The sequence below is a fragment of the Thunnus albacares genome, chromosome 8 (assembly GCF_914725855.1).
Source record: "Thunnus albacares chromosome 8, fThuAlb1.1, whole genome shotgun sequence".
Lineage (NCBI taxonomy): Eukaryota > Metazoa > Chordata > Actinopteri > Scombriformes > Scombridae > Thunnus > Thunnus albacares.
The window spans coordinates 17,480,248-17,507,761 of record NC_058113.1 but is presented as its reverse complement, the minus strand read 5'-3'; the positions used below and the strand labels follow the sequence as shown (position 1 = coordinate 17,507,761).

The window sequence follows — 27,514 nt, the reverse complement described above, 5'->3', positions numbered from 1 at the left end:
GTGTGGATCTCTGGTTTCATGCAAGCACACAGATACACTGTGGTCTGAACAGAATAGATCTTTATTGTGAATTGAAATATGCTGACATTTTATGACTTACTATCACATGCAGGAATACAATGCAGTACCCTACTTACAGTACATGCACACTTTAAAGGATAAGTTCACAATTTTTCAAGCGTGTCATAAAACAACCATCAGGCACCCATATGAAAACTGAGAGAGGTTTTCCTCGCTGTAATCACTCCTCCTGTTCATACTGGCTATTGAAAGATCCCCTTCAAATGTGCTTTCAATGGAGGCCAAAATCCTCCATGCATTTAAAAATAGATCTGAAGCTTATATGAGGCTTCAGCAGTCTGAGTTAGTCATATCAAGTGGATATTTGCCACATTTAGTCTTTTTAGCATAAAACTCCCTCTTTGTGTTTCCTCAGACTGTTTCCCTGTTGAGCTGCAGTGGAAGTATAGTAACAAAAAGAGGGCCTTTGGTGCTAAAAAGACTATAAGATATCTACTTGGTTTGAATAATTTGGATGGCTGAAGCTTCATAGAAACATTTTAATACTTTTTTACACAGAAGGAGGCTTGTGGATTTTGGCCCCCATCACTTACAAGTACATTATGAAGGGATCCGCTAATGGTCGGTATGAACAGGAGAAATAATTATGGCAATAAAAAACAATTTCAGTGTTCATTTGAGCACCTGACTGATGTTTTAAGACAAAACAATTGTGAACCCATCCTTTAAATTGCTTAGTTTTGTATGGCTATTTCAAGAGAATAATATTATGTTTACAACATAGACTGCATAATTGAGATCTGCAGGGAACGTTTTCTAGGAGAGACTAGGTACCAGGTAATTTTAATAGGCTGTAATCTATCACACAGAACATCATTAAAACAATGTTAGTAATTGAGTTGCTACGCTTGAGTAGATTAATCTGATACCATTTTGTTAAATCAGGATCAACATGAGGATGTAAATATATCTGTGACCTCTTATATATTCTTTGAAGGCTGCTGGAAACTATCGGTCCGACTTGACTGCAGCTTTTTGTCAGTGCCCCCTGCTGCTGCCTGATCCCGTCCACTTTCCAGTCGAGGCGCAGTTCATCCTAAACCAGCCTATTGGTAGATGGCTCGGATGAATCGGACCCGCAGTGCGCTCCAGGGTTCGCGCCAGCTGTGCTCCCTCATCATGTGATGCTGTTGAGCACAGCAGCCACCGCCGGAGCGGCACTGTCAGGACGTGTGTGTGGAATAAAAAAGGTACTCCAAAGACATGTTCATAATCCTTCCAGCGGAGCAAGTTGTCAGTTTTTATTGTAATTTACAGCTTGGCCAAATTAAGACACTTTCTGTGGCTTGGTCTTCGTGATCGCTTGTGTTTTTCCTCCAACTCTTGGATAACTATGTGAGCTTCATGCTAGCTCTATCAACAATCACCCAGTCTGAGCAACAGCAGCAGCGGAGCCACTGAGCCGACGATCATTTCCCACAGCTCCGTATGGATTTGACGTCTGCATACATTGTTGCTTGATGTTTCACAGAGGGTCGATTACCGGTGATTTCGAAGATGGGGGAGCCGTGTGACCTTAAGCACTTGGTAAAGTGAGTATCTCGAGAACCGCGGCGTTACGTTAATTCTGGCAAGCCATCTTACTACACACAAGTAAGACAAAACATCACCAGCTAGCATGCTAGTAACTGTTAAAGCCGGGTGCAGAGGCTCGAGTATACGAGTCCATTATATCCTCAAACGGAAACGTATCTGAAACCCTTCCTGCTAATTAATAAAAATTAGAAAAGTAATGAGCTCTCCACTAGGCAAGAAACCCCGAATTACCGCGACTTTACACATCCGGTAGAGCTCAAAGATCGATAACCAAAATATAAGTTTTGTAGCGTTAGCTCTTTGCTGCTAGTGCGAGAGTTAGCTAACCTAGCTAGCTGCTAATGCTAGTAGAGTTCCTCGGCTAACGTTTTTCGAAACAAATGCGATTGTTTACCTCTGCTGCTCAGCCAAAAAAACTGTTAAACATCACGTCGGCCGCATTTCCAAGCATACACCTGTCGCCGATTTACATTAACATGCATTAATTATACATATCATAACACGAGCTAACGCTATCTTTATAGATGGCCCACGAAAGCTCTGTAAATGTTAGCTTACCCAAGTTAGCGTAGCTGGTTCTGGTAATGTTTATAAACCAGCGTCACAGTCAAATAGCTAAGTTAATGTCGTCTCACCTGACAGCTAACTACTTCTATATATGTTGTACTACTAGTAGTTATTAAAGGTTGGTGAAATATTTCACTAAATTGGGTTTGCTATACATCCTTCACTCGTTTTCACAGTGGGTAGGTTCATTCTTTTAAAGGCCATGTTTTGGCTGCTTTCAGTCCTCCAGCACTGGCCATGCTGTGGCTAGTTAGTTGCTTAATGTGTCTCGAACCAGTCGCCGTTTGTTTTCAAGACTGTCGATGTGTTTGTTCACATAAATCCCCATTCAACAGGACACCCTTTGTTTTCTGTAGGCCATTTGCTTGTGCTTTACATGTCTAGTAATGAGATGCATGCTCGCTGCTTGTCCTGCATCCATGTTTTTCCATTGATCCTCGACCATGATGTGCTATATTTAAACCACAGGTGAATGTAACCTTTTGTTTTTGTTGTTGTTGTGATGCTACTAGGTAGAGTAGAGAGTCACACCAGCAGAGAAAAGGGGAAATCTTCGTCTCAGACATATTAAGACGTGCAATGGGCTTCTCTGCCACATTGCAACAATAGATAACAATCTTAGGAATGGACGCCTGTAGAGAAGTCATGAGCACTCGCTTGAAAGCATGGGATACCACGTACTTTTTTACATGGTGCACATATGTATGATGCTTTTTGTGCAAGTCAGTCACACCGTTAAACACATTTATTTAGTATGCCCAACAAAAAGTTGGGTTTCTGCATTTGTAGAACTTGCCTCAGATGTTGATGAATTATAACTGTTCCTGACAGAGTAGCTGTAAGCTTAAATGGATAAACGAGACCCAGTTCATCGCAACCCCTATCTTTCTTTTTGTCAGGTGTGGCGTCACTTTGGAGGGCTCATTTCTCTGATTTGGATTATTCTTGGCCAGCAGCCTCTTCAGGCCTACTAATCCTAGACGAGTTTCTCAATGGACACTCTGCTCAAGTCAGAACTCAGGTATTAGACAGTACAAAATGCAGTTCACAGTGTATGTCTGTTTAAATTAGTTTGATATCAATTTGGGGGAAAAAAATTGTATGGTTAGATTTGTATTTTGTTTTGGATGCCGTCTGTGCACATCTTTCTGGCATCTATTTATTGTTGAAAGGTTTTGATTTCAAGGTTACCCAAAGCCCAAGGTCCTGTCATTATTTATACACTATTAGTTATTTGAACATAAAAAATACAAGACTATCCTCTGCAAAGAGTTTTGGTCTCTTTGGTCTCTTTTTTAATTTAAACGACTGTTAACATGTTGTTGTCATATGCTTATTTTTTTTACCTACTAGTGTGTATATAGTTAGTGTTTTGTGAGGCCACAGATGCGGTGTACATCACAGAAGTGTCTGTGTTAGTAGTATATGATGGCATAAAAGTCTCTGTATAGAAAGTGAAGACAAGTCATTTACTTCCCTTGCATGAACAAAATGACTACATCATTAGTTGATAAATAACTTCAATTTCTGTGATCTAGTAGCACTTGTTTTTATGTCTGTATGGGATCCATGGATGAACACAGTGCTTATATTGGATATTATGTGCGTTTATGCTCAGTGTTTGTTAGCTTAAGAAGTAAAACAGTTGTGCATTATAGTTGGAATAACATGTTTATCTTTGGTGTAATATATTTTTGCAAGGTCAAGCTAAAATGTTGAAGTTCTTGGTCTAATAGGTCCAGTCCATTAATCATTTGATTGTAGACTGATAGTTATATCTCTTTCTATATAACTGAATGTCACTACAGATTCGTCCCGTTTTGAAGGTCAGAGAGAAAAAGGAAGTCCTAAAGGATTAAATGACCCAATTGTTGCCTAGCATCCATATTGAGCCTACCCTGAGGAAAACACACACTCTTTAATAGAACAAAAAAGCAATGAAAACCCAATTATTCAAAATCCCTTTACATGTTGAATACTTACACCTATGTGCTTCTTTGTTTTTTGTGATTTGTTGCCTCTCCTGTTTTTTTTAAATTGGCAACACCAATTGTTAATCTCAGCAATGTACACTTGCTATATAATGGGAGTTGGAAGTTATTTTACACCCTTATTTTAGGGACAGATAATCTAAATTTACTCTTCATTATTGCTTTTGGTGGGAGAGGTCTTCTTACGGTCTGCTATACTTAGGTTTAGGGTTAGATTTACACATGGATGAAATTAATAGAACCCAGCAATAGAAAAATTATAGTCTGTAATCCAAACCTCAGACCACACTTAAAAGTGATGTCACAAAGTTATTGTAACATTGTAAACGTAAACATTCAAATCTGTCATCATCATATTCACATGAGGGGAACAGTGCTAAAATGGTAAAGAGAAGATGTGCAGACAACTGCACAAACAGATTCAGAAAGAATTTGACTGTGCTTTTAATGCCAAAAACCAAAAAGAATAGATAAAACATGACAATATTTTCTAAGGGGCTGTGTAACATTGACGAGACAAGTACACGGTTTTTTAAATGAAACATGAAAAAGTGATATTGAGGGCATCGTCTATTGTACAATGCTGCATAATTTTTTGGAGTGTGAAAATTTAAATGGCTAGATGGAAGCAAAAGCAGACTTCTTAAAGTAGAATTTAACTGTACTGTATTTTTTTTTCAGACAAGTGGATTTCTGAATTCAGTCAGTAGGATATAAAAACCTTAGATCTTGAACATTTGTTTTATTCAGCAGTCATCTCACTGTAAGAAAGTCCTGGAGTTAAATATCATGTTGGTAGCTTACACACTCATTCCATTTGAATGGGTTTCCTATGGATGCACAGGTTTTCTTCTACACTAAAGTCATGCATATTAAGTATTAGCAGTGCTCTTGCCATTGCTTTTGAGCAAGGCACTGCACTTATAACTGGAGTCTTAGGCATTTGAGAATGATAATCCACAGCTCCTAAATAGTTATGATGGATCAAATGCAGAGGGGAAATTTCTCAGAACAAAGCTTTTAAGCACTTTCTCTCGAGGTTTGATCTCATGGTTAATGAAATAGTCAAGACCACCAACTACATGCTGAGTATTTATGTAGTTTTAGAAACACTTCAATATTGATAGATTTCTGTAGAGAATACTGACGTATACCATCATCAGCCAATCAAAGCACTATACTGTTACCCTTCTGTTTCAAATAAATTAGAAATGTATGATTTTATCTAGTTTTCAAGTTACTACTGGCACCTACTCCTTCTTTTCAGTTATTCCAGTGGTCCGTTCTCCATGTAAAACTCTTCAAAAAATCCAGTATACTGTATCTGACATCCATAGGTCAGTGAACCTGACAGCCACAGGAGTACGTTGTGTCATTTACCTACCATTTAAATCCATTGCTCTCAGTCAGTGTCTGTTTGTCATTGTACCAAGTTGTGCACATAGCCTACACACATACGACTGATGTGATATGTCCTGAATATCCATTCAGTGAGTTTTGTCCCATGGTAGCCATTCCCCTCATTTCCTGTCACTCTCCACTATTGAATGTCTTGTAAATGACAAAAATGGTTGAGATGATCATCCTGCAAGGTTTCTTTGAGAGTTTTGGTTGCTTTATTCCTCCTGATCATCTAAAAGGTGCTATATGTTCTGTTACATGAACTTTGTAAATTGATTTCTGTCTTTCCTCTTTTTTTATGTTCCTATGAATGGCAGAGAGGAGGGGAGTAGTGCTTCGGTAAGTCTTAACTTAACAAAGCTAATAAGTGTTAATGTCTGCTTTCATTTGAGTATATTGGCAAATTTTCTTATGATATAATTTCAGGTTTTTCTAAAAACTCAGGTCACAGGTTTATTTGTGGTATCTCTTTTATTGTAGGTAAAGGTGGAGGGCCTATCCAAGGCAGCTCTAATCAAAAGCCTGTCCCCTAGAGTTGTGCTATCCAACCATCTCTTGCCTAAAGGGACCAAGATGAAGGTCAACCTAGAGGATCAGGGTCGTCAGAAAGTGTCCTTCAGCTTCGCGCCGACCAAGAAGCCACTGCAGAGCTTGTTCTTCATCCCTCCCAGCCCTGACAAGTCTGTTGCTGAACCTAATGCTGCCTTGTCTCAGTCAGCCTCAGACAAAGGAGGACAGAGTACAGACAGCAAACCTGAGAAAAAGCAGACACCTGTGCTGCCAACATCAATAGCAGAGACACCTTCTCAAACACCAGTCACCTCAGCTACTAAACTGAAAACGGATGTAGCAAAGATGCATTTCAAGAAACAAATTCTCAGTGGATCTGTGACTGAAGAGAAACCAACATCTGTTGTGCCAGAGGAGCCATGCTCCCCTGAACCGCAGGTTCTGCAGAAATCAACAAATAAGAGTGAAACCGAATTCCCAACACCTCAGCCCCAGAATGTTGCCAGAGTCTGCCTCTCTGAGAATCCTCACGTTGAAGCTGCTGAGACAAGGATAACCTCTAGTCTCAAGAAACCCGCTGCGTCCTCAGGAAAAGATGGAGAGAGTTCCAGCAGCACTGAGCAGGATAATAAGGTATACAAAAGGAAAACCAGGTCCCAATCTGATAGTGCTCCCCCTGGCTCAGAATCGGATGGAGATTCAGTCCAGATGTCTTCCAGCCGCAAATCAGTTGACTCCAAAAGTAAAACAAGCTCGGACAGCAGAAGCAAAGCAGTAAAAAAGTCTTCCTCTGGTTCACATGTGGAGGAAAAAGAAAAAAGTTCCTCTAAGCGGTCAGAGAATCATGAACGGTCTTCTAGTTACTCCAAATCAGACCGTGATTCTAGACACACATCATCGCGCTCATCTCGATCTGACAAAGATCGCAGAAGGTCCAGGTCTAGATCACGGTCTAGATCAAGAGGGTCTCGAACAAGTTCATCTCACTCCAAAACAGAGAGATCCAGAGGCGACAGAGGATCACGCTCTGAAAGGTCATACTATCATGATTCTGACCGGAGATCACACAGGAGTTCTCCACGTAGAGACAGAAGACGTTCTCGTTCTCGCACTGACAGAACTCGGGACAGTTCTGACTCTGAAGATGACCATAGGAAGACGCGGACAAGGACAAGTGACTCCAGTAGATCATCCACGCACTCAAACTCTCATAAAGAGTCGAAATCCTCTTCCTACTCAAAATCTGAGAAAGCAGCTAAATCAGTAGATTCTCCTCATTCTTCAGAGTTGGATAAAAGAACACAATCCTCAAAGTCTGAAAGGACTTCAAAGCGGCTGTCAGACTCTGATTCACAGCGCAAGTGCTCTCCTGATCTGGACTCAAGTTACCGTAAGTCTAGCACCCATCATAAGTCAGAGACCAACAGCAAATCCACTTCTTCCAGCCAGCATACCCACTCTCAAACATATGAAAAACGCCAGAAAAGCAGCTTGAGTGACTCTGAGGCAGATCATAAGGGAAAATCACAGGCCCCTGACAAAAGCTCTGGTTCGGAGGACAATTGTAAAAACTCCCAAAAGAAAACCAGTAGACAGGACTCGAAACAGATGACCCCCTCTAGGTCTTCTGTGAAAACCACTGGACATGATAGACAATCAAATGACATTTTTCACAGCCCCAGCAAAGCACCAACATGTGCAGCCACCACAGAGTCTTTTGCTCATAGCAAACATGGCTCTGAATCCCAATTAGATGATACAAACCAGAGAAATGAACAAAGTAATCAGGATGTTCTGGAGATGGTCTCATGCACTGATAAGAGTTTGCAAGAACCATCATCCAACAGATCAAACGAAACAATATCAGGTCTTGAAGTAGAGAATAAAAATGCCTCAGCTATAAGCTCAAGTGAAAGCCTAAAGCATGTAAATGTTGCCTTGGAAAACTTGACCAACTCTCAAAATAGACCACATGTTAACTCAAATGCAGCAGTCTTAAATTCATGCAGTAGTAATGATCACATAATGTGCAGCCAGGACATGAAAGTTGTTGACTGTTCTTTAGGGCCAAAGTCCTTACTTGATACAGCAGATATAACTGTCACACATGATGCCCAGCAGAACACTAAACCAGAGATTGTTGAGTTGAAGCAAGTTTTGACTGTCAATGACCAGTCTGGCACAAATGCGCCACTCAAATCTGATTTATCATGTCTTGAATCTGAGAATCAGCTGACATATGGCCAGCAAAATGCAGATACTGTTAAAAAGAGCAGCAGTGCTACCAAAAAGTCTCGATGGGATATTGTGGGGCAGGACACCTCAGAGAGTGATACTTCACAGAGAACACTTTGTGCAGAAAGTAAGCCTACTGTTAAAAAAGTGATCTCCGTCAAAAAAATTGAGTTTTCTAAAGACAATAGCCAACAAGACTCTGATATTAAAGACAATACTCTGCAAGAAGTTGAAACACATTCCAAACTGGTGAGGCAGACTGAGATCTCTAAGCAGGAAGTCGGCTCAGACAGCACATCTATGACTGACAGATGCAAAGACCAAAGTGAGCCTTCACTAGCAAGCACCAGCATTGACCACTGTGACTTAAAACGGACTGTTTCTCAAAAAACAAACACAGATGAGCCCCTGCACTTAAATGATACATCACAGGTTGACAAAGCTGCAAAGATGCAGAGTTGGAACGGTGATGATCATGAAGAAAAATCAGAGGACAGTGCTCATAAGAGCAAATTGAATAAAAGAACATCACTCAGTCAGGATGCATTAGGAGGACAGAGTGAGGCCAGTGATAGTGACAACTCAGAGTATGACTCCGATTGCGGAGAGGCTATAAAACGGTTGCACTCAGTGGTGGTGGTGCCAAAGAATTCTTCCCTAACAATGGATTCACAGGACACTGGAGCTTCCCCCAGCAGTCCAATTAATAATTCAGAACTCCAGAATGCTAATATAGCAGCTGGCGTGAATATCAGTGGAATCCAAAATTGTCCTTCCATTGCATTTGGGGAAACCAGTGTGGGTATAAGTGATTCATCCAATGCCAGTATGTTGTGTCAATCCCAGAGTAATATGATTGATAGCACTAGTCACTCTGAGGGTTCCAGCTCTGTTGGTGTCCAGCCTTACACGACTGGTCATATCAGTGCCCATGGAGGTACCACAGATCCTGCCCACAGCCTTGATAATTCCAGACATTGTGAGCAAGGACACAAACAGCATAACGTAAGCAGCAGAGGTGAAAGGATGTACTCCCATTACAAACATGATTTCTCCAATGCTGACAACATCAATGACAAGCACGGGTTCAGTCTGGGTTGGGATTTTTCACAACCAGAACAGCCCAGTAGTACATATCAGCAGCCAGACAGCAGTCATGAGCCACAGTTACCGAACACTAAACTGACAGAAAACTGTCCCAAGGGACAGGAACACAGGCAGAGTAATGCCTCCTGGAACCACCAAACCCCAAACATGCAGAATAGTAGAAAAGCCTACCTCCATGTGCACGAACATTATCAGGACCCTGCAGGTGAAATCCATCCTGACTCGCTCACTAATGACCATGATGACTACAGTGGCGATAAACCATCCAATCTTAGTAAAACAGCTGTTGAATGCAGCGCACCTAACACTCCAGGGTCATCAAGCTTTGTACAAGGTCATGAAATAAGCAGCAACAGCAGGGGCTCTACTGTGCCTGATCCCCCAAGAGAAGACAATTTCAGGCCCCACAGAGGCAGGGGCCCTCCCAAGAAAAGGCGACCAGAAATTGAGTCCGATTCAGACAATGAGGCAGAAGCCGGGCCTGCAGACAAGAGGGAGCGTCAAGGAGATACTGATGTCTCTAAGGAAACTCTTGTCAAAGCTGAGGTGAACCGCCCATCACTCACTCTGCGGGACTTTCAAGACTCCAATAAATGGAAAGACTTGTCCAGGTCTAAAAAAATGCCGCCCTATTTTGACTTGATAGAGGAGAATCTGTACCTAACTGAGAGGTAAGGTGTTGTTCATCTTGATTAACAAAACATCTGATTTCGTTTGGCTTGAGATTTGAAAGTTTTTAAATGTTATTTGCAGAAAGAAGAGCAAATCTCATCGAGATATCAAGAGGATGCAATGTGAGTGCCCAGTGCTGCCCAGAGAAGAGCGTTCAAGGGGAGTATTGGCATGTGGGGAAGACTGTTTAAACCGACTGCTGATGATTGAGTGGTGAGTTGATTATTACTGATAAAGCTGTGACACAGCATGTTATAACTCAATTTTTTAGATAAAACATTTGCACAAATGAAAAAAAGTGCACAATTAGTAGAGAAATCTTGACAAATTATGGTTGTTGCTTTAGCAATAGGGAATCTAGTAACCTGGTGCACCTAATAACAACTAGACAAGATTCGCCATCAATCATACTGTATACAATTCAAATTTGGCAAGTTAATCCTGGAAAAAAAGTGGTATTTTGAAATCAAAACTGTGTAGGAACCTGTTGACATACATGTACTGACTAAAGAATATGAGCTTAATATATTCTCTTTTATTTTGAACTTGTTTCTTCGTAGCTCATCGCGGTGCGTAAATGGAACCTACTGCTCTAATCGACGCTTTCAAATGAAACAGCATGCAGACTTTGATGTTATCCTCACAGAGGACAAAGGCTGGGGACTACGGGCAGCTAAAGACCTGGCTCCGTAAGCCTCTTAGAAGTTTTGGATAAAACACTTTTAAATGTGTAAATGTCATTGTTATTAGAGAATATTATTTTAAGGTTTAGAGGAAGGTTTTTAAGACAAAATGGTAAGTTGTGAGGGTGGTATCATCAACATTGTGGACACAAAAAGCTAATGTGCCAATTGAATAAAATCATTGTGTGGCAGTAGATGTTCTTAAATGTTGAAAAACATTTTCATGACTGGATAATATATCAACTTGCTTGCTTTTATTACTATCTCAGAAACACCTTTGTACTAGAATACTGCGGGGAGGTTTTGGACCACAAGGAGTTCAAAACAAGGGTTAAAGAATACGCTCGCAACAAGAACATCCACTACTATTTCATGTCTCTAAAGAATAATGAGGTAAGTGATAAAATGACACATTGCAATTAATGTGAACATTCAAACTGCAATCTGGTTTAATGGTTTGGGTAAAGTGGCTGGCAGAAATACTTGACATTGCATAATGTCTCTTCAGATCATTGATGCCACGCTGAAGGGTAATTGCTCTCGGTTTATGAACCATAGCTGCGAGCCCAACTGTGAAACCCAAAAGGTACAGTGGCAAAAGAAAGCACTTCAATAATACTCTGTCAGGTTACCTTACTGAAAGTTGACTTACCGGATGATTTTTATCCCATTTCAGTGGACGGTCAATGGCCAGCTTAGAGTTGGGTTCTTCACCACCAAGGCAGTCACTGCAGGAACTGAACTGACATTTGATTATCAGTTTCAGAGATACGGGTATTGTTTGTTTGCAGTTATTAACCCCTCACACTTGTATTTTGTGCTGTCTATGCGTGTGTGAAATCATTGAAGCTCACATAGATATGCTGATAAAGATATGGCTATTTAACCTTTTAACTGATGGTCTAGTCATAGTGATTTCACCATTGTTTTATCTTATCCTCCAGCAAAGAAGCACAGAAATGCTTCTGTGGAGCTCCCAGCTGCAGAGGCTTCCTGGGTGGAGAGAACAGAGTTAGTGTTCGAGCAGCTGGAGGGAGGATGAAGAAAGACCGCAGTCGAAAGAACGCTCTCACCACGGTCAGTTCTTTAAGTTATATCTGAAATTCTTTCGGGCATCTCTTTGAAATGCATTCAATGGTTTTATGAAGAACATTTTGCTCCACAGGTATGTCAAGTAGAAAGAAAGAACTAAAGTATAACTTGATAAAGTTTTTACAAAAATCACATTACTTGTTCTCAGAACTTTAGTTACTAGTCCCATCCATAATCAACACAGTTAAAACACAAAAGACAGGTTATGAACAGTAATGATAATAAAAAAATAATAATTTTGAATGAGATATATGGAAGGTTTCTTTGAGCAGTAGACAATGGATACATATATAATAAGTTTCCATCATCAATTCATCTGCTGTTTTTTTTAATCTAGTCTATTAAATGTCAAAAATAATAATGCCCATTTTAAGTTACTAAAGCCCTGTTTTTAAAGCTGCTTATTTCATGCTTATATCAAATACTCAAAGGTATTTAATTTACAATTACATCAGATTGAAAAACACAACCAAATCTTCTAGATTACGAAAATAGATTAGATTAAATAAATCATAGAAAAGAAAAGTTGTGATCAACTCTATGTTGATTACTTAAGTATTTGTTTTAATTATACAGTTGACTACAGGGTTAGATTTTTTTAGCATGGTCAATGATGTGTTTAATTCGAAGGCTTTCCTTGATATATAATGCCCCGTTAACAGGCTGCCAATAATGGTAAAGCAGTGACACTTAGCTAATCACAACAAAGTACATTACCATGCCATTTGCATAACTCTTTTGACACAATATGGGTGTAGTTGACACTAAATTGTATGATTACCGACCACGGTGTCTATATACCAGTTTCCCCAAGACAAATGTGTATTGTTGATGATAACCTCACATTATCCTTCCTCAGGTTGATGAGGAACTGGAGGCATTACTGGAGAATGGAGAAGGCCTGTCTGATGAGAAACAGGTGGTGTCCCTCTGCAGACTTATGGTCCGAGTGGAAAACATGGAGCAGAAACTCATCTGTCTAAAGCTCATACAAGTACGACTTGAGCGACTGAGTTTTACAAAATATTGTGTCTATATTCCTGATGTGATTTGTCTTGCATGGTTATCATTTGCAGTAGATAATGACATGTTTGTGTTGCACAGGATACTCAAAATCCGTCATGCCTGAAGCAGTTCCTGGACCATCATGGATTGTCTTTGCTGTGGATTTTCATGGTTGAGCTTTCTGAAGCTAAGGGCAACAGTGCTAATAACATCAAACTGCAAGTAGAGGTGAGATATGTCATTGACTTACCGTTAAATAATTTATAATGTGGTCACATCTTATTGAAGTACCAAGAAATTTTAAAACCCACAGAGCATATATGGTCATACACACTGCCATTTGCAATTTAATCACTGATAATTAATTCTGTTTACAGATCATGAAGACCTTGGCTGTGCTACCGATCTCTACTAAGAACATGTTGGAGGAGAGCAGAGTCCTGACTTTCATTCAGCGATGGGCTCAGACAAAAACACTCCCTCAGCCTGCTGAGATGGATGGCTACTCTAGCGAGAACACCTCCCGTGCTCAAACGCCTCTCAACACCCCTGATGGTTCCTCTGCCAAACTGGGACCAGAACTGGATGGTGACACCTCCAAACCGGCTGTGTACCGTCGCCTTAAAATCATCAGTGAAAACAGTCTGGATAGCGCACTCTCTGATGCCAGCAAAGCATCTGATGGGAAGGAAGAAGAAGAGGAGGAGGATGATGATGAGGAGGAAGATGAATCTTCACAAGGAGGAGTTCCTGATGACAAACAGTTGAAGCCAGAGCCAGCGGGTGGAGCTGCAGATCCAACAAAGGAAGTAACGGAAGAGTCAGTCAAAGAGGTCAAAGAGGAGACACAGGAAGAGGCAGGAATGAGTTCAAGCAGCCAACACCAACCTCAGACTGAGGAGGTTAAAGACAAAATGGAATTGGATTTGGAGAAGAAGGACATTGAGATGAAAGAAGACACAAGTGATGGTCTGAAGGAAGAACCTGAGGTGCCAAAAGAGCCTAGTGAAGAACAGGAGAGTGGGGAGGAGCAGACCAGTCAGGCAGTGTCAGAAAAGGCTGAATTGGAAGGAGGCGATCCCACTGTTAAAGTTCACGAGCCAGAGAGTCAGTCTATCCAGAAAGATGTTGCTGATCTTCCACCTGAACAGCCCTCAGAGCAGATGGAAGTCCAGCAGTCAGAGACACAGGAGCCTGAGAAACCTCCTCCTGACAGTGAGGCGCAATCTGGTGAATCTACTACTGAGGCTCCCCCTAGCTCTGAGACCCCAGACGCCAGTATGCCCTCTGAGGTCAATATGTCCTCTGAGGTCACAGCAGCACCTGTCGACCCATCAGTGATAGGAACTCCCTCTCAGGATGAAGAGGAAGGTGTATCAGATGTGGAGAGTGAAAGGAGTCAGGAGCCCCAACTTAGTGCTTTGGATATTACTGGCATGGCTGCCAGGCTTCTGGAAAGCTGGAAGGATCTGAAGGTGAGTTCAAATAGCAGACATTGTCAGACAAATGTAAAAATGTAAAGTATTAACCATTTTTCTGTCTGTAATCTGGTTGCTTGCTATGTATTCTAGTGTTTGAAGCCAAATTATGCTTGTCCTTTCAGGAGGTGTACAGGATACCAAAGAAGAGTCAGGTGGAAAAGGAAGCGAATGGTAAGTTTATTCCAATGCTTATTGTAGACCTGGCAATTATTTTTGTATGGTTTTGACTAATCAAATTGTCTCAACACAGACCGCAGCCGAGATCGAGAAACAGCTTTGACACCACGCACCACTTCTGGTAGCAGAGAACGTGAAAGGGAGCGAGAAAAGGAGAGGGAACGCGACAGAGACAGAGATTATGACAGAGACAGGGATCGAGAAAGGGATCGAGACAGGGATCGAGACTGGGACAGGGACAGAGACAGAGAAAGAGACCGGGACCGGGACCGGGATCGTGATCGCGATCGAGTTTCTGACAAAACTCCGCGCAGTACCGAGAGACGGAGGAGACGCTCCACATCTCCGCCACCCTTATCCTATGAGAGGAGCAGCCGACGCACCGAGGAACGGTAAGTATTGTTGTGGATCAGGCACGTTGAAGATTGCATCTTCCAAGCATAGTGTATACCTTTACACAGCTGTGTATCTTAGAAAAGTTTGTGCTTTGAATCATTGTTTTGTCCTCTGTATTTTTAAGGTTTGACCCATCTAACAGCAACAAGACACCGAGGGGAGTTGGTGGCAAGGAGCGCAACAAGCTGTCCACAGAGGAACGCAGAAAGCTGTTCGAGCAGGAGGTTGCTCAGCGGGAAGCCCAGAAACAACAGCTTCAACAGCAGCAGCAGCAACAGCAGCTCCAAACTATGGCTTATGACCCTGCGTTGGCCTATGCGTCCAGCCCTGGCTTCATCACCTACCCTCCTGGTTATCCCATCCAGACCTTTGTGGATCCCTCCAACCCCAATGCAGGCAAAGTACTGCTACCTACCCCTGCGGTTGAGCCCACCATGAACTATGAACAGACTCCTCCCCAGCGTCTCATCTCCGACCTCAGAATGTCCTCTCCATCCTCCACTTCCCAGGCCACTCCAGTCTCAAGTATCTCTCAGCACATCACCACCACCAACCTCGCCACTGGCAACCCCCAGCAGTATGCCCAGCCAACTGTAGCAGCCCAGGACGGAGGGGTAGCTGTCCTCTCTGTACCTGCCCAGACGGCCCCTCAGGTACAGAGCCAGCAGAGTTACACCACTCTCTGGGACCCCACTACTCAGCAGGCTGTAACTGTGCAGACCCAACCAGCACAGCAGTATGCCGCATCCCCAGCAGCAGCTCAGACACAAACAGCCATCTATTACCAGGGCCAGCCATGCCAAACCATCTACAGCATCCCCACTGCCTACCCTCAGGCCAACACTCCCGTCATACAGGTAGGGTGCCAATCACAATGCTGTTGCTCTGGTTTTATATTCTTGATTGTACTGTACTTTCATGTTGACTTGTCTGTGTAAAAAATGCTGTAAACCACAACTAAATGTATATTTGTTATAAATGTTTAGTACCCTTTATATTAAGGGTTTAAATATTTAAAACCCTTATGGTTGAACCCAGTAGGTACGTTAGTATTAGCATATTTTCCAGCAGATTATTTTGCAAAACCAGAAGCAGTGCTGTACAGTATAAAAAATAATGTCATCTCACCTCATTCGCTAAATAGATTTTAAATAAAACAACATTTTCAAGTGATTATCTGTATTGAATTAGGAACCTCGTATCAACCTTATTTGATTTCTGTGATGGTTAGAGGACTTGTCTGATCTGATTGTACTGTGTGTTTTTTGAAGGCGTACACTGAGCCCACAGCCGGCTACCTGCACGGCCAGCCTGTGTATCCTGGTCATCAGCAGGGAGTGGTGGTGCAGCAGGGAGGCACCGTCACCACCATTGTCACATCCCAAACTGTCCAGCAGGTAACATATTCAATCTAAATCTCTAAAGCACACGGAGTAAAGAAAAAACTGCTCCTAATCTCAAACAGATGACTAATGATTTTTTTTAAAAGACCTCTTATAATTGTGTCTTTATATCAGGTAACTTGATACATTTCCAGTTGAAAGAGGATGATTGTACATGATGAAACACAGTGAGAGATTATTCTAGAGCTGCAATGATTGTTCAATTAAGCGATTAGTCGATTGGCAGAAAATATATCAGCAACCATCTTACTAATAGATTAATCGTTAAAGTCGTTTTTCAAGGAAAAATGCCTGATTTGATGAAGAATTGACTGCTTTTCTTTGAGCTCTAGAAATTTTTCACTGGCATTTACAGTGTTCTCTGATGTTTTATTCATCAAATGACTAATCGATTAATCAAGATAATTATAATCTTGTTAATCGCTAATGAAAATAATCATGAGTTGCAGCCCTAGATTATTCACAACTGTAAACTATTGGGGTACTAGGTAAGGAGAGTAAGGTAGTTTCAATAGATAGGAGAGGCAGAGGGGATAGGATTGCTAGATATTTGCGAGGGTTTTATTGGTTAAGGTTAATTAGGGTTTGGGCAGCATGAGTAGTGGCAGCATAAACAGTTATGATCGTGCAAAGGTTTTCCAGGAAGCTAAAGGGTCATTTTTAGAAATCCATATTTTGCTACATGAGGTTTTAGGTCTCAGTGTGGCCACAAGGGGGTAGTGTACATCTAAATTATGCAACTTTTAAGAGCTATGTGGGTGGAAGACCTGTCTCATACAATGTCGCGACCTGGAAAACCTGGAAAACAGTTGACCAATTTTCCAGTCATGGAAAACACATGGAAAATCAGAGAAAAAGTAAAATGTCCTGGAAATCTTGTGTTGTCCTGGGAAATTATTTCAAAATTCTCCTTTTTTCTTTAGCTGAGAATGAACTACTAGACTATCTATCAGAGCTCCCCAAAGCGGTTAACATTGCCATCTGAAAGGGCTAAGTCATGTTCAGGATCACATTAATGTTTAAATGGTAGTTTATGGATGAGAGTATTTTGAATAGGCTGCTCTCAGTTATGTTGTGGAAACGCTATGAACACAATCCCAAGTCATGTCACATAGTAGAACATGCAGGTTGGATGACATTACAACTTAAGTGGCTGAAACTCTGAATAATATAAGTTACATTATCCTTCAAATGTAAATATTAGTCACCGCTGGCTTGTTACTGTGGTAGTTTTTATTAGGTTTATAGATTAATGTTGCTTTCTTCCCAATTTGTTTTAAATGGTTGAATAATGTTAAAGTGGTTAGCAGGTTGGGTTCAGTTGCTAAAGTTGACGTGCTTGCTAGCTTGTTTTGCCTGCAAAGGTTTAAGGTTTATGATTCAACTCTGGCCAGGAGCAGTGGTTTCAAATGTGTGTTGGGCATTGTTGAGAGAGTTGGATAATAATGAATGGAAAGCTGTGGTCAAAATAATAATTGGGGGCCCAACTGTATGTGAGTCAAACACCGGTTAAATACAGGCTAATGGTACTTTTTTTACTTTGGTTGCATTGTCTCTTCAAACGCAATGCTGCATTGTTAAGGTAAAATGGACCATAACATGACATATTTAACTTTTTCAGTGGTAGCTCACAGTGGCCGTGATTAGCTTTGTTAAAGACTCCATTTAATATTACTAATAAAGAGGTTTACGTATGGTGTGATAAACTGATAAGGGTCAGTGGCAGTTAATAATCCAAGCAAACTCAACTACCTTTAGGTATGTAAAGTTCAGTTTAGATTTGTCAGTAGGCAAAATTCTAGGCTACTATTTGTGTTATTGGTGTTCAGGCTATTCAGTTATTGAAGGCAGCAATGGCTAATATAATTCTTCAGGAAAAAAGGGATTCAGGTTGTAAATTAATAATAATGATGATAATGCATTTTATTTACATAGCACTTGCCAAGCATAGAGCACAAAGGGCTTTCCAAAAGAAACAAAATACAATACAATGACGGAATACTAGAAAAAATAAAAATATAATAACAATATTAAAACAGCGTTAAAACAAGGCAAGAAATAAAAAAACATCAGCAAGAAGAGAGGGTTATGCCTGTATAGTGACATGATTCTATAACACTTGTCCTTTAATTACAGGAGTGAGTGACAGAATGTCAGGAAGACAGTTCAAGAATGAGTGGAAAGAAGACCCTCAGTCCCCAAGGGACTGGTTAGGGGAAGTATCAGGAGATGTGCATAGGGCATATTGCAAGTTTTGCAAGAAGTCTTTTGATGTCGGTAATATGGGCATCTCAACACTGAAGAATCATACATGAGGGCAAGGCCATGTCAAAGTTGCTGGACAATTAAACAGTAGTCCCTTTTACACAGTCTGATCAAGGCGGGAATGCTGCGCCTTTATTCCACCTAGCTGTTCTGTATAAAAGGTACAGACACGGGGTGGGGGGGCAGAGTTGCTCCGCCAATAAGCCAGCTGCAGAGGTAGTCACAGAGCCAGATCAACATCTGTGTAAAAGGGAAAGCTGCCACAGTGAGACAGGGAGCTGACGCTTTTGTGTTACACAACACACCTCTGATTCGCTGCAACGCTGGCATGATATCTAAAAGCACACATGAGGGCGGCATTATGCCGACTTTGTTTGGTTCAGTGTAAAAAAGCAAAGGCGGCTTAATGACAGATCTTCTTTATGGCTATAATGTGGGATATCTGTATAAAAGAGCCTAAAGAGAGAAAAATAACACATTTCTTGAGGGTGACACCTTCAAAAACACAGGAGAGGGAAGTAGCTGTCCAACAAACCAAGAGCCACAAATAGCCACTCTACATAAGGAAAGTGGCAGTCATGGAGGCACAGCATTACAAGTGTCCAGTACAAGTAAACAGGGAAAAAGCTCAGTAGCACAAGGCAACTCAGCATTTTTTTTTAAGCCAAGCCATGCTTGAAGCAGAGATTCACGGGGTAATCAAGATGGTCATGTCCCACCACCCATTAAATTCCAGCTCTGATATGTCTGTCATTGTTTGTAAGATGTTGCCAGACAGTGAGATTGCCAAACAGTTTTTAATGTGGTGCAACAAAATTGGCTTACTTTATATGTTTTGGCTTGTGTCCCTTTTTCAAAGAGTAGGTGATCTGAAAGATATAAGAAAAGTGCAGTGCTATGTAGTCTTGTTTAAAGAATGGCTAAATAAAGTGACGCAGACAGAACAGATGGATATTGTTGTGCAGTACCAGAGCTAAATGTCAAGGGAAGGCAGCTGTGCATTATTTTGATTCAGAATTTATGGGACACCATCAAGCAGAGAAGCCTTTGGAGAAAATCGAGAGCCCTGTCACCACTTGATCCTAATAAGCACTTGCAGGTCTCGATGGATGGGCCTATGGTCAACTGGAAGTTTCTGAGATTATTCCAAGCGGAGGAGAGCCAAGTGGACCTGGAGGACGCGCCAAATATTATCAATCTGAGAAGTTGTGGTTTGCATGTTGTGCAGGGAAGCTTTCAAAATGGAGAGAAAGAAGCAGGCTGGAAGGTGGGAGATGTACTGAGAGCTCTTTTACAGTTGTTCCATGACTCACCAGCAAGGTGAGATGACTTCATTGAGGTGACCAAAACAACAACATTTCCTCTGAAGTTCTGTGTACATTGATGGGTGGAAAACTTAGCAGTTACCAAGCGGGCAACAGAAGTGTGGCCAGCAGTGCAGGAATACATCAGCAGCCACAAGAAACTTATGAAAAGTAATGTGCTATCACCCGCATCCTACTGTACAATAAGAGGCCACTGATGACCCTCTTTTTCGGGCTAATCTCCAGTTTTTTGCATTTGTTGCTAGACAGCTTTTTTGGAGACATTCCAGACAGATACCCCAGTGGTGCCTTGTTTAGCAAAGGAGCTCCAGTCCACCCTGAGAGCCTTGCTGTCACGCTTTATCAAAAGGGAAGAACTGGAGAAGATAAAGATCCCGTCCAGCTGCTGAAACCGGACCCACAATACAAAGCAATCCATGTGCCACTCAAAACAGCTGGACATGGGATTTGCCACAAAGGAAGCTTTGGAGAAGGCATATAAAAAGCTCCAGGAAAATCCAGTGAATATACAGGTGATCAAGAAAGAATGCGTCTCCTTCCTTGCTGTGACATGCAAGGAAAATCATGGAGAGGAGTCCTCTTATGTACCCGGCAGTGCGGCACATGAGCTCCCTTGACCCTGTGACCATGGTAACAGAAGCTGAAAGTGCAATTGTAATATTTGAGAAATTCCTACAGGTTCTCCTCAATGCGGGATGGCACACTGCCTCCGAGCGTGACAAAGTTCTTGCTCAGTGTAAAGCATTCTCCTTGCATGTCAGTGAAAACCATAAAGCAGAGCTCCAAGATTTTGTTTACAGCTGCAGGCTTGATGAATTTCTGGGAAAATTTGTTAGTGGCAGAGCTGAGTATGCAGCATTGTGGGACCTAATGAAATGTCTTCTCACACTGTCTCATGGACAAGCTGCAGTAGAAAGAGGGTTTTCTGTCAACAAGGATATGGTTGTAGAAAACCTGAAGAAGAGGACTCTAGTAGTATTGCGCTTGGTCCAGGATACAGTGGCTGAGCATGCAATAGATGAAGCCCTGCCAAAAGACTGCATTCAACACAGCAAAGGAGCAAGGATGAGTGTAGTACCTGGAGGATGAAAAGAAGAAAAATGACCAAATTGTTAACGAGAAGAAAAGAAAGGAGCTCCATCATGAAATGACAAATGTCAAAGCAAAACAGCAAAGAATAATCAAAACGATGCAGAAAGAGTCAGACATAATGGTAGTCAGGGCAAAGAAAAAAACAGGACTTCACATTACTGTCAATATCAAATGCCTATCGCAAAGTGTTACAGAGAAAAGGGAAGAGCTGGCAGCTCTAGCCAAAACTCTGGAAAACCTGCAGCAGAGTGTCAAGAGACCACACTAAACTCAATGAAGAACATTTTTATTTGAATGTGACATTTGCTTTGTTTTATATTGACCACTTTGCAGGATGAATATCCATGATACAGCAGCTATATTTTGAGTTACTTAAAAATTAATGTTTGTGGCCGTGGACATTTAGATGTTATTCAGTTCTATGTAGGCCAATTTATGTGTATGTACTTTTACCTAGCCTTTTTTAGAGAAAGAGACAGGAGAGAAAGTAAGAGAGAAAAGGGAAAGCTGAGGTGATAGTTGCCCAAACCATCATTGTATCTTGCTTGTACTAATAAAGTGAAGTGCTGTACAACTGCAGGTGTGTTTGCATTATTCTATGATCAATTTGTCATAATTTTTAAGCATGTAAGAGATAATTTCATAGATAAGTTATAGCCATAGACTGCACATCTTTTAAATCAGACTTCCACAGAGAGGAACATATTAGTGTATGGTGCGATCCCTGTCTGTCATACCGGCTAGATCATCACTGAAAATGTCCTGGAAAAGTCCTCGAAAATGATCTCACGAAAAGAGTGGGAACCCTGAATGTGAAATTGCCTTTTAAGATGTGACTAAATCTTGAAGAAATTAAGGAAAGGGCTCAGTGGTTCCCCACTTGTAAATAAGAATCTAAATACTACCACGTATGACTTTAAACCACAGTCATCATCAGTAATAAAGCTCATATGAATCAATTTCTCGCAGCAAAACCCAAGAAAAATTGTGGGTTTTTATAAGGATGCGTTGATTTTCTGTTGGAACTTATTCCCCATGTTCTTCTCTTCTCCAGGAAATGATTGTACCCAACAATGTGATAGACCTGCCTCCCCCATCTCCCCCCAAACCCAAAACTATTGTCCTACCTCCCAACTGGAAAGTGGCCCGGGACCCTGAAGGAAAGATCTACTACTACCATATTGTTACAAGGTTGGCATTGCCATGTTTCTGTCTTAGTGTGTGTTTATGTGCTTCCAGAAAACCTCTACATGTATTTCCACCTCTCATTATTTCCCTCTGTACATTAGGCAAACACAGTGGGACCCTCCAACCTGGGACGGAAATAGTGACAACACTAGTGTGGACCATGAATCTGAGATGGACCTGGGAACACCCACTTACGATGAGAATCCTTCCAAGGTGAGCTTTTAGAAGCAATGAATGAAACATAAAAGATGTGTAATAGTAATGCGCTTGATTTGTGGGTTTTTTTTATAGTACCAACACATAAAATTAAAGAATTTAAATAAAACTTTTTTCGTTTGGTCCTCAGAAAGTTTGTGCTTGGATGCAAAACATGATTATAGTGTTTGTTCCTTGAGGTAATTGAAGATGCTGCACTAGTGATTACTTTCAGCTGTGCGTCAAGGGGAAAAAAAAAGAAAAAACTCTTCAGAACGACACCATATTCAGCGAGCGTGATGACCTTGCCGATGACTTCTCCTCACAAAATGGCTTCATCAGAACCTACACGGAGACAAAGACTTGAAGAGAGAATGCACTCACCCAGCCCCCTGCTCAGCTGTCTGTCCCTTTGCCTCAAGGCTGTAAAGGGAGGAGTGACTCTGCTCATCTCCTCTTCCTCTGCCTCGTTTGTTTTCCCTCTTCATTTTTATCCTGACTTTGAGGATAATGGGAACCATCTGGAAGACCTAGCATTCGTTTATTTGCGGTTTCTTTTATTATTGTCCAACTACGCCAGTGTCCCTTTTGTCTCTTTAAAAAGATGTAACAGAGTTGCAAAAAAAGCATCATAACTGAGATGGAGAGATCCTTTTTTTTCATGCAACGTTTCCCGCCAAGAACAGCTACAGCGTCATGGACCATTTCCCAGCATGTGTTTAGATAGTGGTGGTGTCCACATGCAACACTTTAAACTATGGCACATAGTCTTTGTTTGTAAACCGTTCTGTTTCACCGTCTCTGGATTCCTGTCCCTGGCACACTGTGTGTGAATCTTTTGTGCTTGCATTAATTCCTCACCACTTTGTTGTGGGCACAGCCAGTCAGCTGTTGCCTGCTTGCGTTTGTTGTTGGAAGGGTAGGGCCAGAGAGGCAACATCCTGGCAGGATATCCTGCTTTGTGTCAAGGAGCTGGTGAGCAGGTGCTGTTTGATACCCCACTGACCTTGATAGCTACTGTTCTGCAGGCAGTTGTCACATTCAATCAAACCGGTGCACGGGTTTGGCCTCGCTTGTGGTTTTAATTTTTTAGAACTTTACCCCTCTGCAATTCTGGATTAGCCAGTATGATATAATAATAATAATAATGTCTTGACAAAGTAATGAAGGAATTTAATGGGAGTTCATGACAGGTTGCACTTGCAAAGCCAAGGATTTAATGTAAAGCCAACTATATTTCTTCGATAACAAATCTTTTCATGATATCATTAATTTCTTTTACTGTTTTGTTTTTTTTAACAGTTCTCCACAAAGACAGCTGAAGCAGACACTTCCAGTGAACTGGCAAAGAAGAGTAAAGAGACATTTCGCAAAGAGGTGAGCCAGAGTCTGCTAACACATGTTTTATGTCCTGTTATTTGATGTTTGAATTTTTTAACCGATTAATTCTCTTTTTTGACATGTGTCTATGTGTTTGTGTTACTCAGATGTCCCAGTTCATTGTGCAATGTCTAAATCCTTATCGGAAGCCAGATTGCAAACTTGGTCGCATCAGCAACACAGAAGACTTCAAACACCTGGCTAGAAAGGTAAGACAAAACAATAAGATGTTTGCACGTGCAGTTAGAACGCCCGCAAATGCAGAGAAACTTTCAAACATTTCCTGGCCTCTACGTGGTGAGCACACAGTGAAAATATTGGTCAGCTTTTAACTTAAAAGGAAGCGTTTTTCAAAGTTCTCCCTCAAACCAGAACTAAAATAGTTGAGCTCCCACGAATTCTTTCTCCGGCCAAATGTTTTTGTATTCTGCCTCTGGAAGAGACTAAAAACACATTGTACATGTAAACTATTATCTCCCTCTCTTTTGTTTTACTCGTTCATTTCTAAAAGCTCTTTTCAGCCAGCATTTCTTCAAAGGCTAGCGTTCTTTTTTTCCCCCATGGTTCCCCTGGTGCGTCCATGGATTGTGTATGTGGGGAGTGGTTTGTACTGAGTGTCTCTCGGACATACCAGGACTCTGAAGACATGGGCACGACAAACAAGAGAGACGAGTTTAGCTTCGCTCATTTAGAGATCGAGTTTTATTGTCTCAAATTGAATAGAGCAGAGTCACTTTAAGAGTATTAACCATCCACCCACACCACCACAACTTATATATACATTGTAATTATATCATTTACCGTCTGGTGACAAGAAACATGTCTAACTCTCTCCTCATCTATCCCCGTTCTTCTAGCTAACTCATGGAGTTATGAACAAGGAGTTGAAAGCTTGCAATAATCCTGAGGACCTTGAGTGTAACGAGAATGTGAAGCACAAGACCAAGGAGTACATCAAGAAGTACATGCAGAGATTTGGCTCCGTGTACAGGCCCAAGGAGGACACAGAGGTGTACTAGCCTCAGAGGCCGCAGACGTTTCACTCCGCTCTATAACACAGGAGAAGCACAGATTTGCCTTTCCGTTCACTCCTTCGTGTATGAACTGGCCAGCCTGAACCGTGAAGTAGTTTCTTACGCATATTTATGACTTAAATTATGCACTGCTGCCCAAGAAGCTCTCCAGGCCCCATGGATCGCGTAGGAGCCCTATGATTCTGACTGTTGGAGACTCAAGCGTCACTGAACCGACCGAGACTCCAGGTGCAGTGTTCTCAAAGGACAACACTGAGGGGTGCTACAGAGACTAATGTTTTCACTGACTGTTTGATTTTTAGCATTTTTGTTTTTTTTCCATTTGTGGCTCTTAAATGTTCCCGAGATGATCACCTCAATTCCACTTTTTAAACTCGTATAGACCTGAGTGAGAATTACTCGACAGAATCTGCTTTGGTATGATATTTATCAAAGTTTCTTTGTTACTTTCCACTGTTTCAAATGGATCAATGACAGAACAGTCCAGTCCCACCTCTTGTTTTTCTTGTGCACGCTTTCAAACCCCCCCTCACCCCCCCCGCCACTGATTCTGTATCTGGTGCTGCTTTTTAACTGGACTGTGGAGGTCCAAGCTTCCACTCCTCAAACCCTGCCTTCTAACCACAAGACTTTGGAGCCTCTGTCGTTTTATGAATGCATGATGTAGGCTGAGGTCAGAGTGGTATCCTTATGGAAATTCCTTCATTTTCCATGTCTCCTGCTACATGTACTGGGATGAGCTTTTTACTTACAATACACTTAGGGATCTCAGTGAACAGCAGGTTGGCTGTTAGTGGTTAGTGATCAATATTTCCATGTCTTTTTTATCAATTTATGTATAATAACGGGAGCAGGGTTTGAATGCTATGTTTGATGTGCTGTTTAGCTGTGTATCAATCCCCCCCCCCCCCCACTTCCTGTTCAGCTCCTCCTCCCAGTTTGTTCCGCCCTTGTTTCTTCTTCTTACAGGAATGACGCTGAAGATGAAGGTTGTAGCATTGCAGTTTTAACAGTTTCTTAACATCATGTGTGTTCTCGTTCTTTTTTTTTTCTTTTTTTTTTTTTTTACCACTGTTAGTCTGAGTTAGACGTTATAGAGACACTTAGGCCGGCCTTGCTTCACAAACTTATTCATTTCCGAGATTCTTCCTGGTGTCAAATTAGTTTCATTAGCATTAGGTTGCCAATCTGTTGCAGCCTATGAAATTGCATTAAAGTTCCAACATATGTACATTGCTTTATATGTGAATATATTGAATAGTAGTTTTTGGGAATGTTTAAATAAGCAGAAACTTTGTAAAAGGAATATCATTTCATGGTTGAAAGTGTAAATACCTGTAATATTACCGAAGCTGCACGCAGGAGAGTAGGGTCAGGGAGCACAGTGAAGCCCACCCATCCTCACCAGCTCAACCCTCCTGATGCAGTTCCCAATTCAGTCTGTCAAACTCAAAACTCCACTGACACACAGCGCTCTATTTTATTTCAGTGGTGGGGGAGACTTTCATGTGTTTCTCTTTTTTGTTTGTTTCTTTGTTTATTATTATTTTTCTATGTACAAAGTACGTTTCACCCTACTCTACTGTAAGTATTGTGTAAGCACATTGTCATACCGAGTGTACAAACATTTTAAAAAGATAATAAACCTTTTTTGTAAAATTATTTCCCTTTTCCCTGCCTTGTAGCGGAAACCGTTTTGCTTGGGTGTCAGTTAAATAGACTGGAGCAGATATAAGCAAACGTGACTGACCTCTGTTACATGATTAACTGCTGAGTGCACACCCAATCCCATTTTAGATTGGCTCACTCCTCTAAGAAGGGGCGCACATGGCATGAATGCATGTACAGCACATAACGCAGCGTCAGGCCAGATGTTTGGCCCTAGTAAAGGGAATCAAAGTGATCAACTGCCTTCATTAGAGACATTCAGTGCACTCTAAATATGGAGAGCCATGACAAGTGGAGAGAAGCGCTGCTGTGCTTCCCCTCTCTCCTTCTTCCTTAGTCCCAACCCCCCTCCCCTCCCAGCATATGCACATTCCGCAGCTCCATGCCTGTGTGCTCCAGACCGCAGTTAAGCAGTCCCGTCTGGAGTGTGTGACGGCATGTAACGCTGCCCTAGGCCATGCAAGATGCCTGCTCCCACTTAGAAGTGAAGGCAAAGAGATCATTAACAGATTCAAGTTGAGAACAGAGCAGCAGAGGGGGAAGCAGGAATCAGATTGTGCCTCAGAGAGAAAGGGGAAACTTTCCTCCAGAATATTTTGGATGAAACTATTATTTTCATTTCACCCTCAAATTATTAAATACCTCTTAACTGATTTCCCTCAAGGTTTTGGATAGGAAATGTTCTTATACACTAAATCCCCCGATAAGGCGTAGTATATACCAAATATGTCCAAACTTCCTCACTGTGTAATCCATCAAGTGGGATTTATACTTAAATGTAAGTGACAGACATGTCTCAAAACTATAGCTGTAGTCCACTTCAGCAGTAATTTTCATATTTCCATAAACGTTTTAAAAAAAAATTATTTTGGTGTTGCTATCGCTACAATGGCATGTAACACAGTATCCAAATTATAAAAGCAGTGCAAGATTTTGAGCAAAGCTGCTAATTGTTTAGAGCCTATATGAGGTATGACACAAAGATACCTAAAAATAAATCTGGATTTGGAAGAGTGTAGATTTGGAGGCC

The 27,514-nt window shown here is 41.4% G+C and overlaps 1 protein-coding gene across 6 annotated transcripts; it reads left to right on the top strand.

The window, feature by feature from the left end:
• The first annotated feature begins 708 nt into the window (after positions 1–708).
• Positions 709–26,478, top strand: setd2 (SET domain containing 2, histone lysine methyltransferase). Of its 6 annotated transcripts, none has more exons than XM_044358295.1 (22): positions 711–1,271; positions 3,084–3,205; positions 5,894–5,915; positions 6,057–10,099; positions 10,182–10,313; positions 10,661–10,789; positions 11,053–11,176; positions 11,292–11,369; positions 11,460–11,557; positions 11,728–11,860; positions 12,735–12,869; positions 12,980–13,108; positions 13,258–14,355; positions 14,484–14,532; positions 14,612–14,930; positions 15,059–15,791; positions 16,206–16,331; positions 22,074–22,210; positions 22,309–22,420; positions 23,705–23,779; positions 23,890–23,991; positions 24,640–26,478. In XM_044358295.1, exons 2-22 carry the CDS (start codon positions 3,177–3,179, stop codon positions 24,799–24,801), a joined length of 7,965 nt encoding a protein of 2,654 aa, XP_044214230.1. In that variant the 5' UTR covers positions 711–1,271; positions 3,084–3,176; the 3' UTR covers positions 24,802–26,478. The 6 variants fall into 6 exon arrangements, with proteins under 6 accessions (XP_044214234.1, XP_044214230.1, XP_044214229.1 ...); XM_044358294.1 differs by having other exon boundaries at positions 711–1,613; XM_044358296.1 differs by lacking the exon at positions 711–1,271 and adding an exon at positions 1,715–2,652.
• The last annotated feature ends 1,036 nt before the right edge of the window (positions 26,479–27,514 follow it).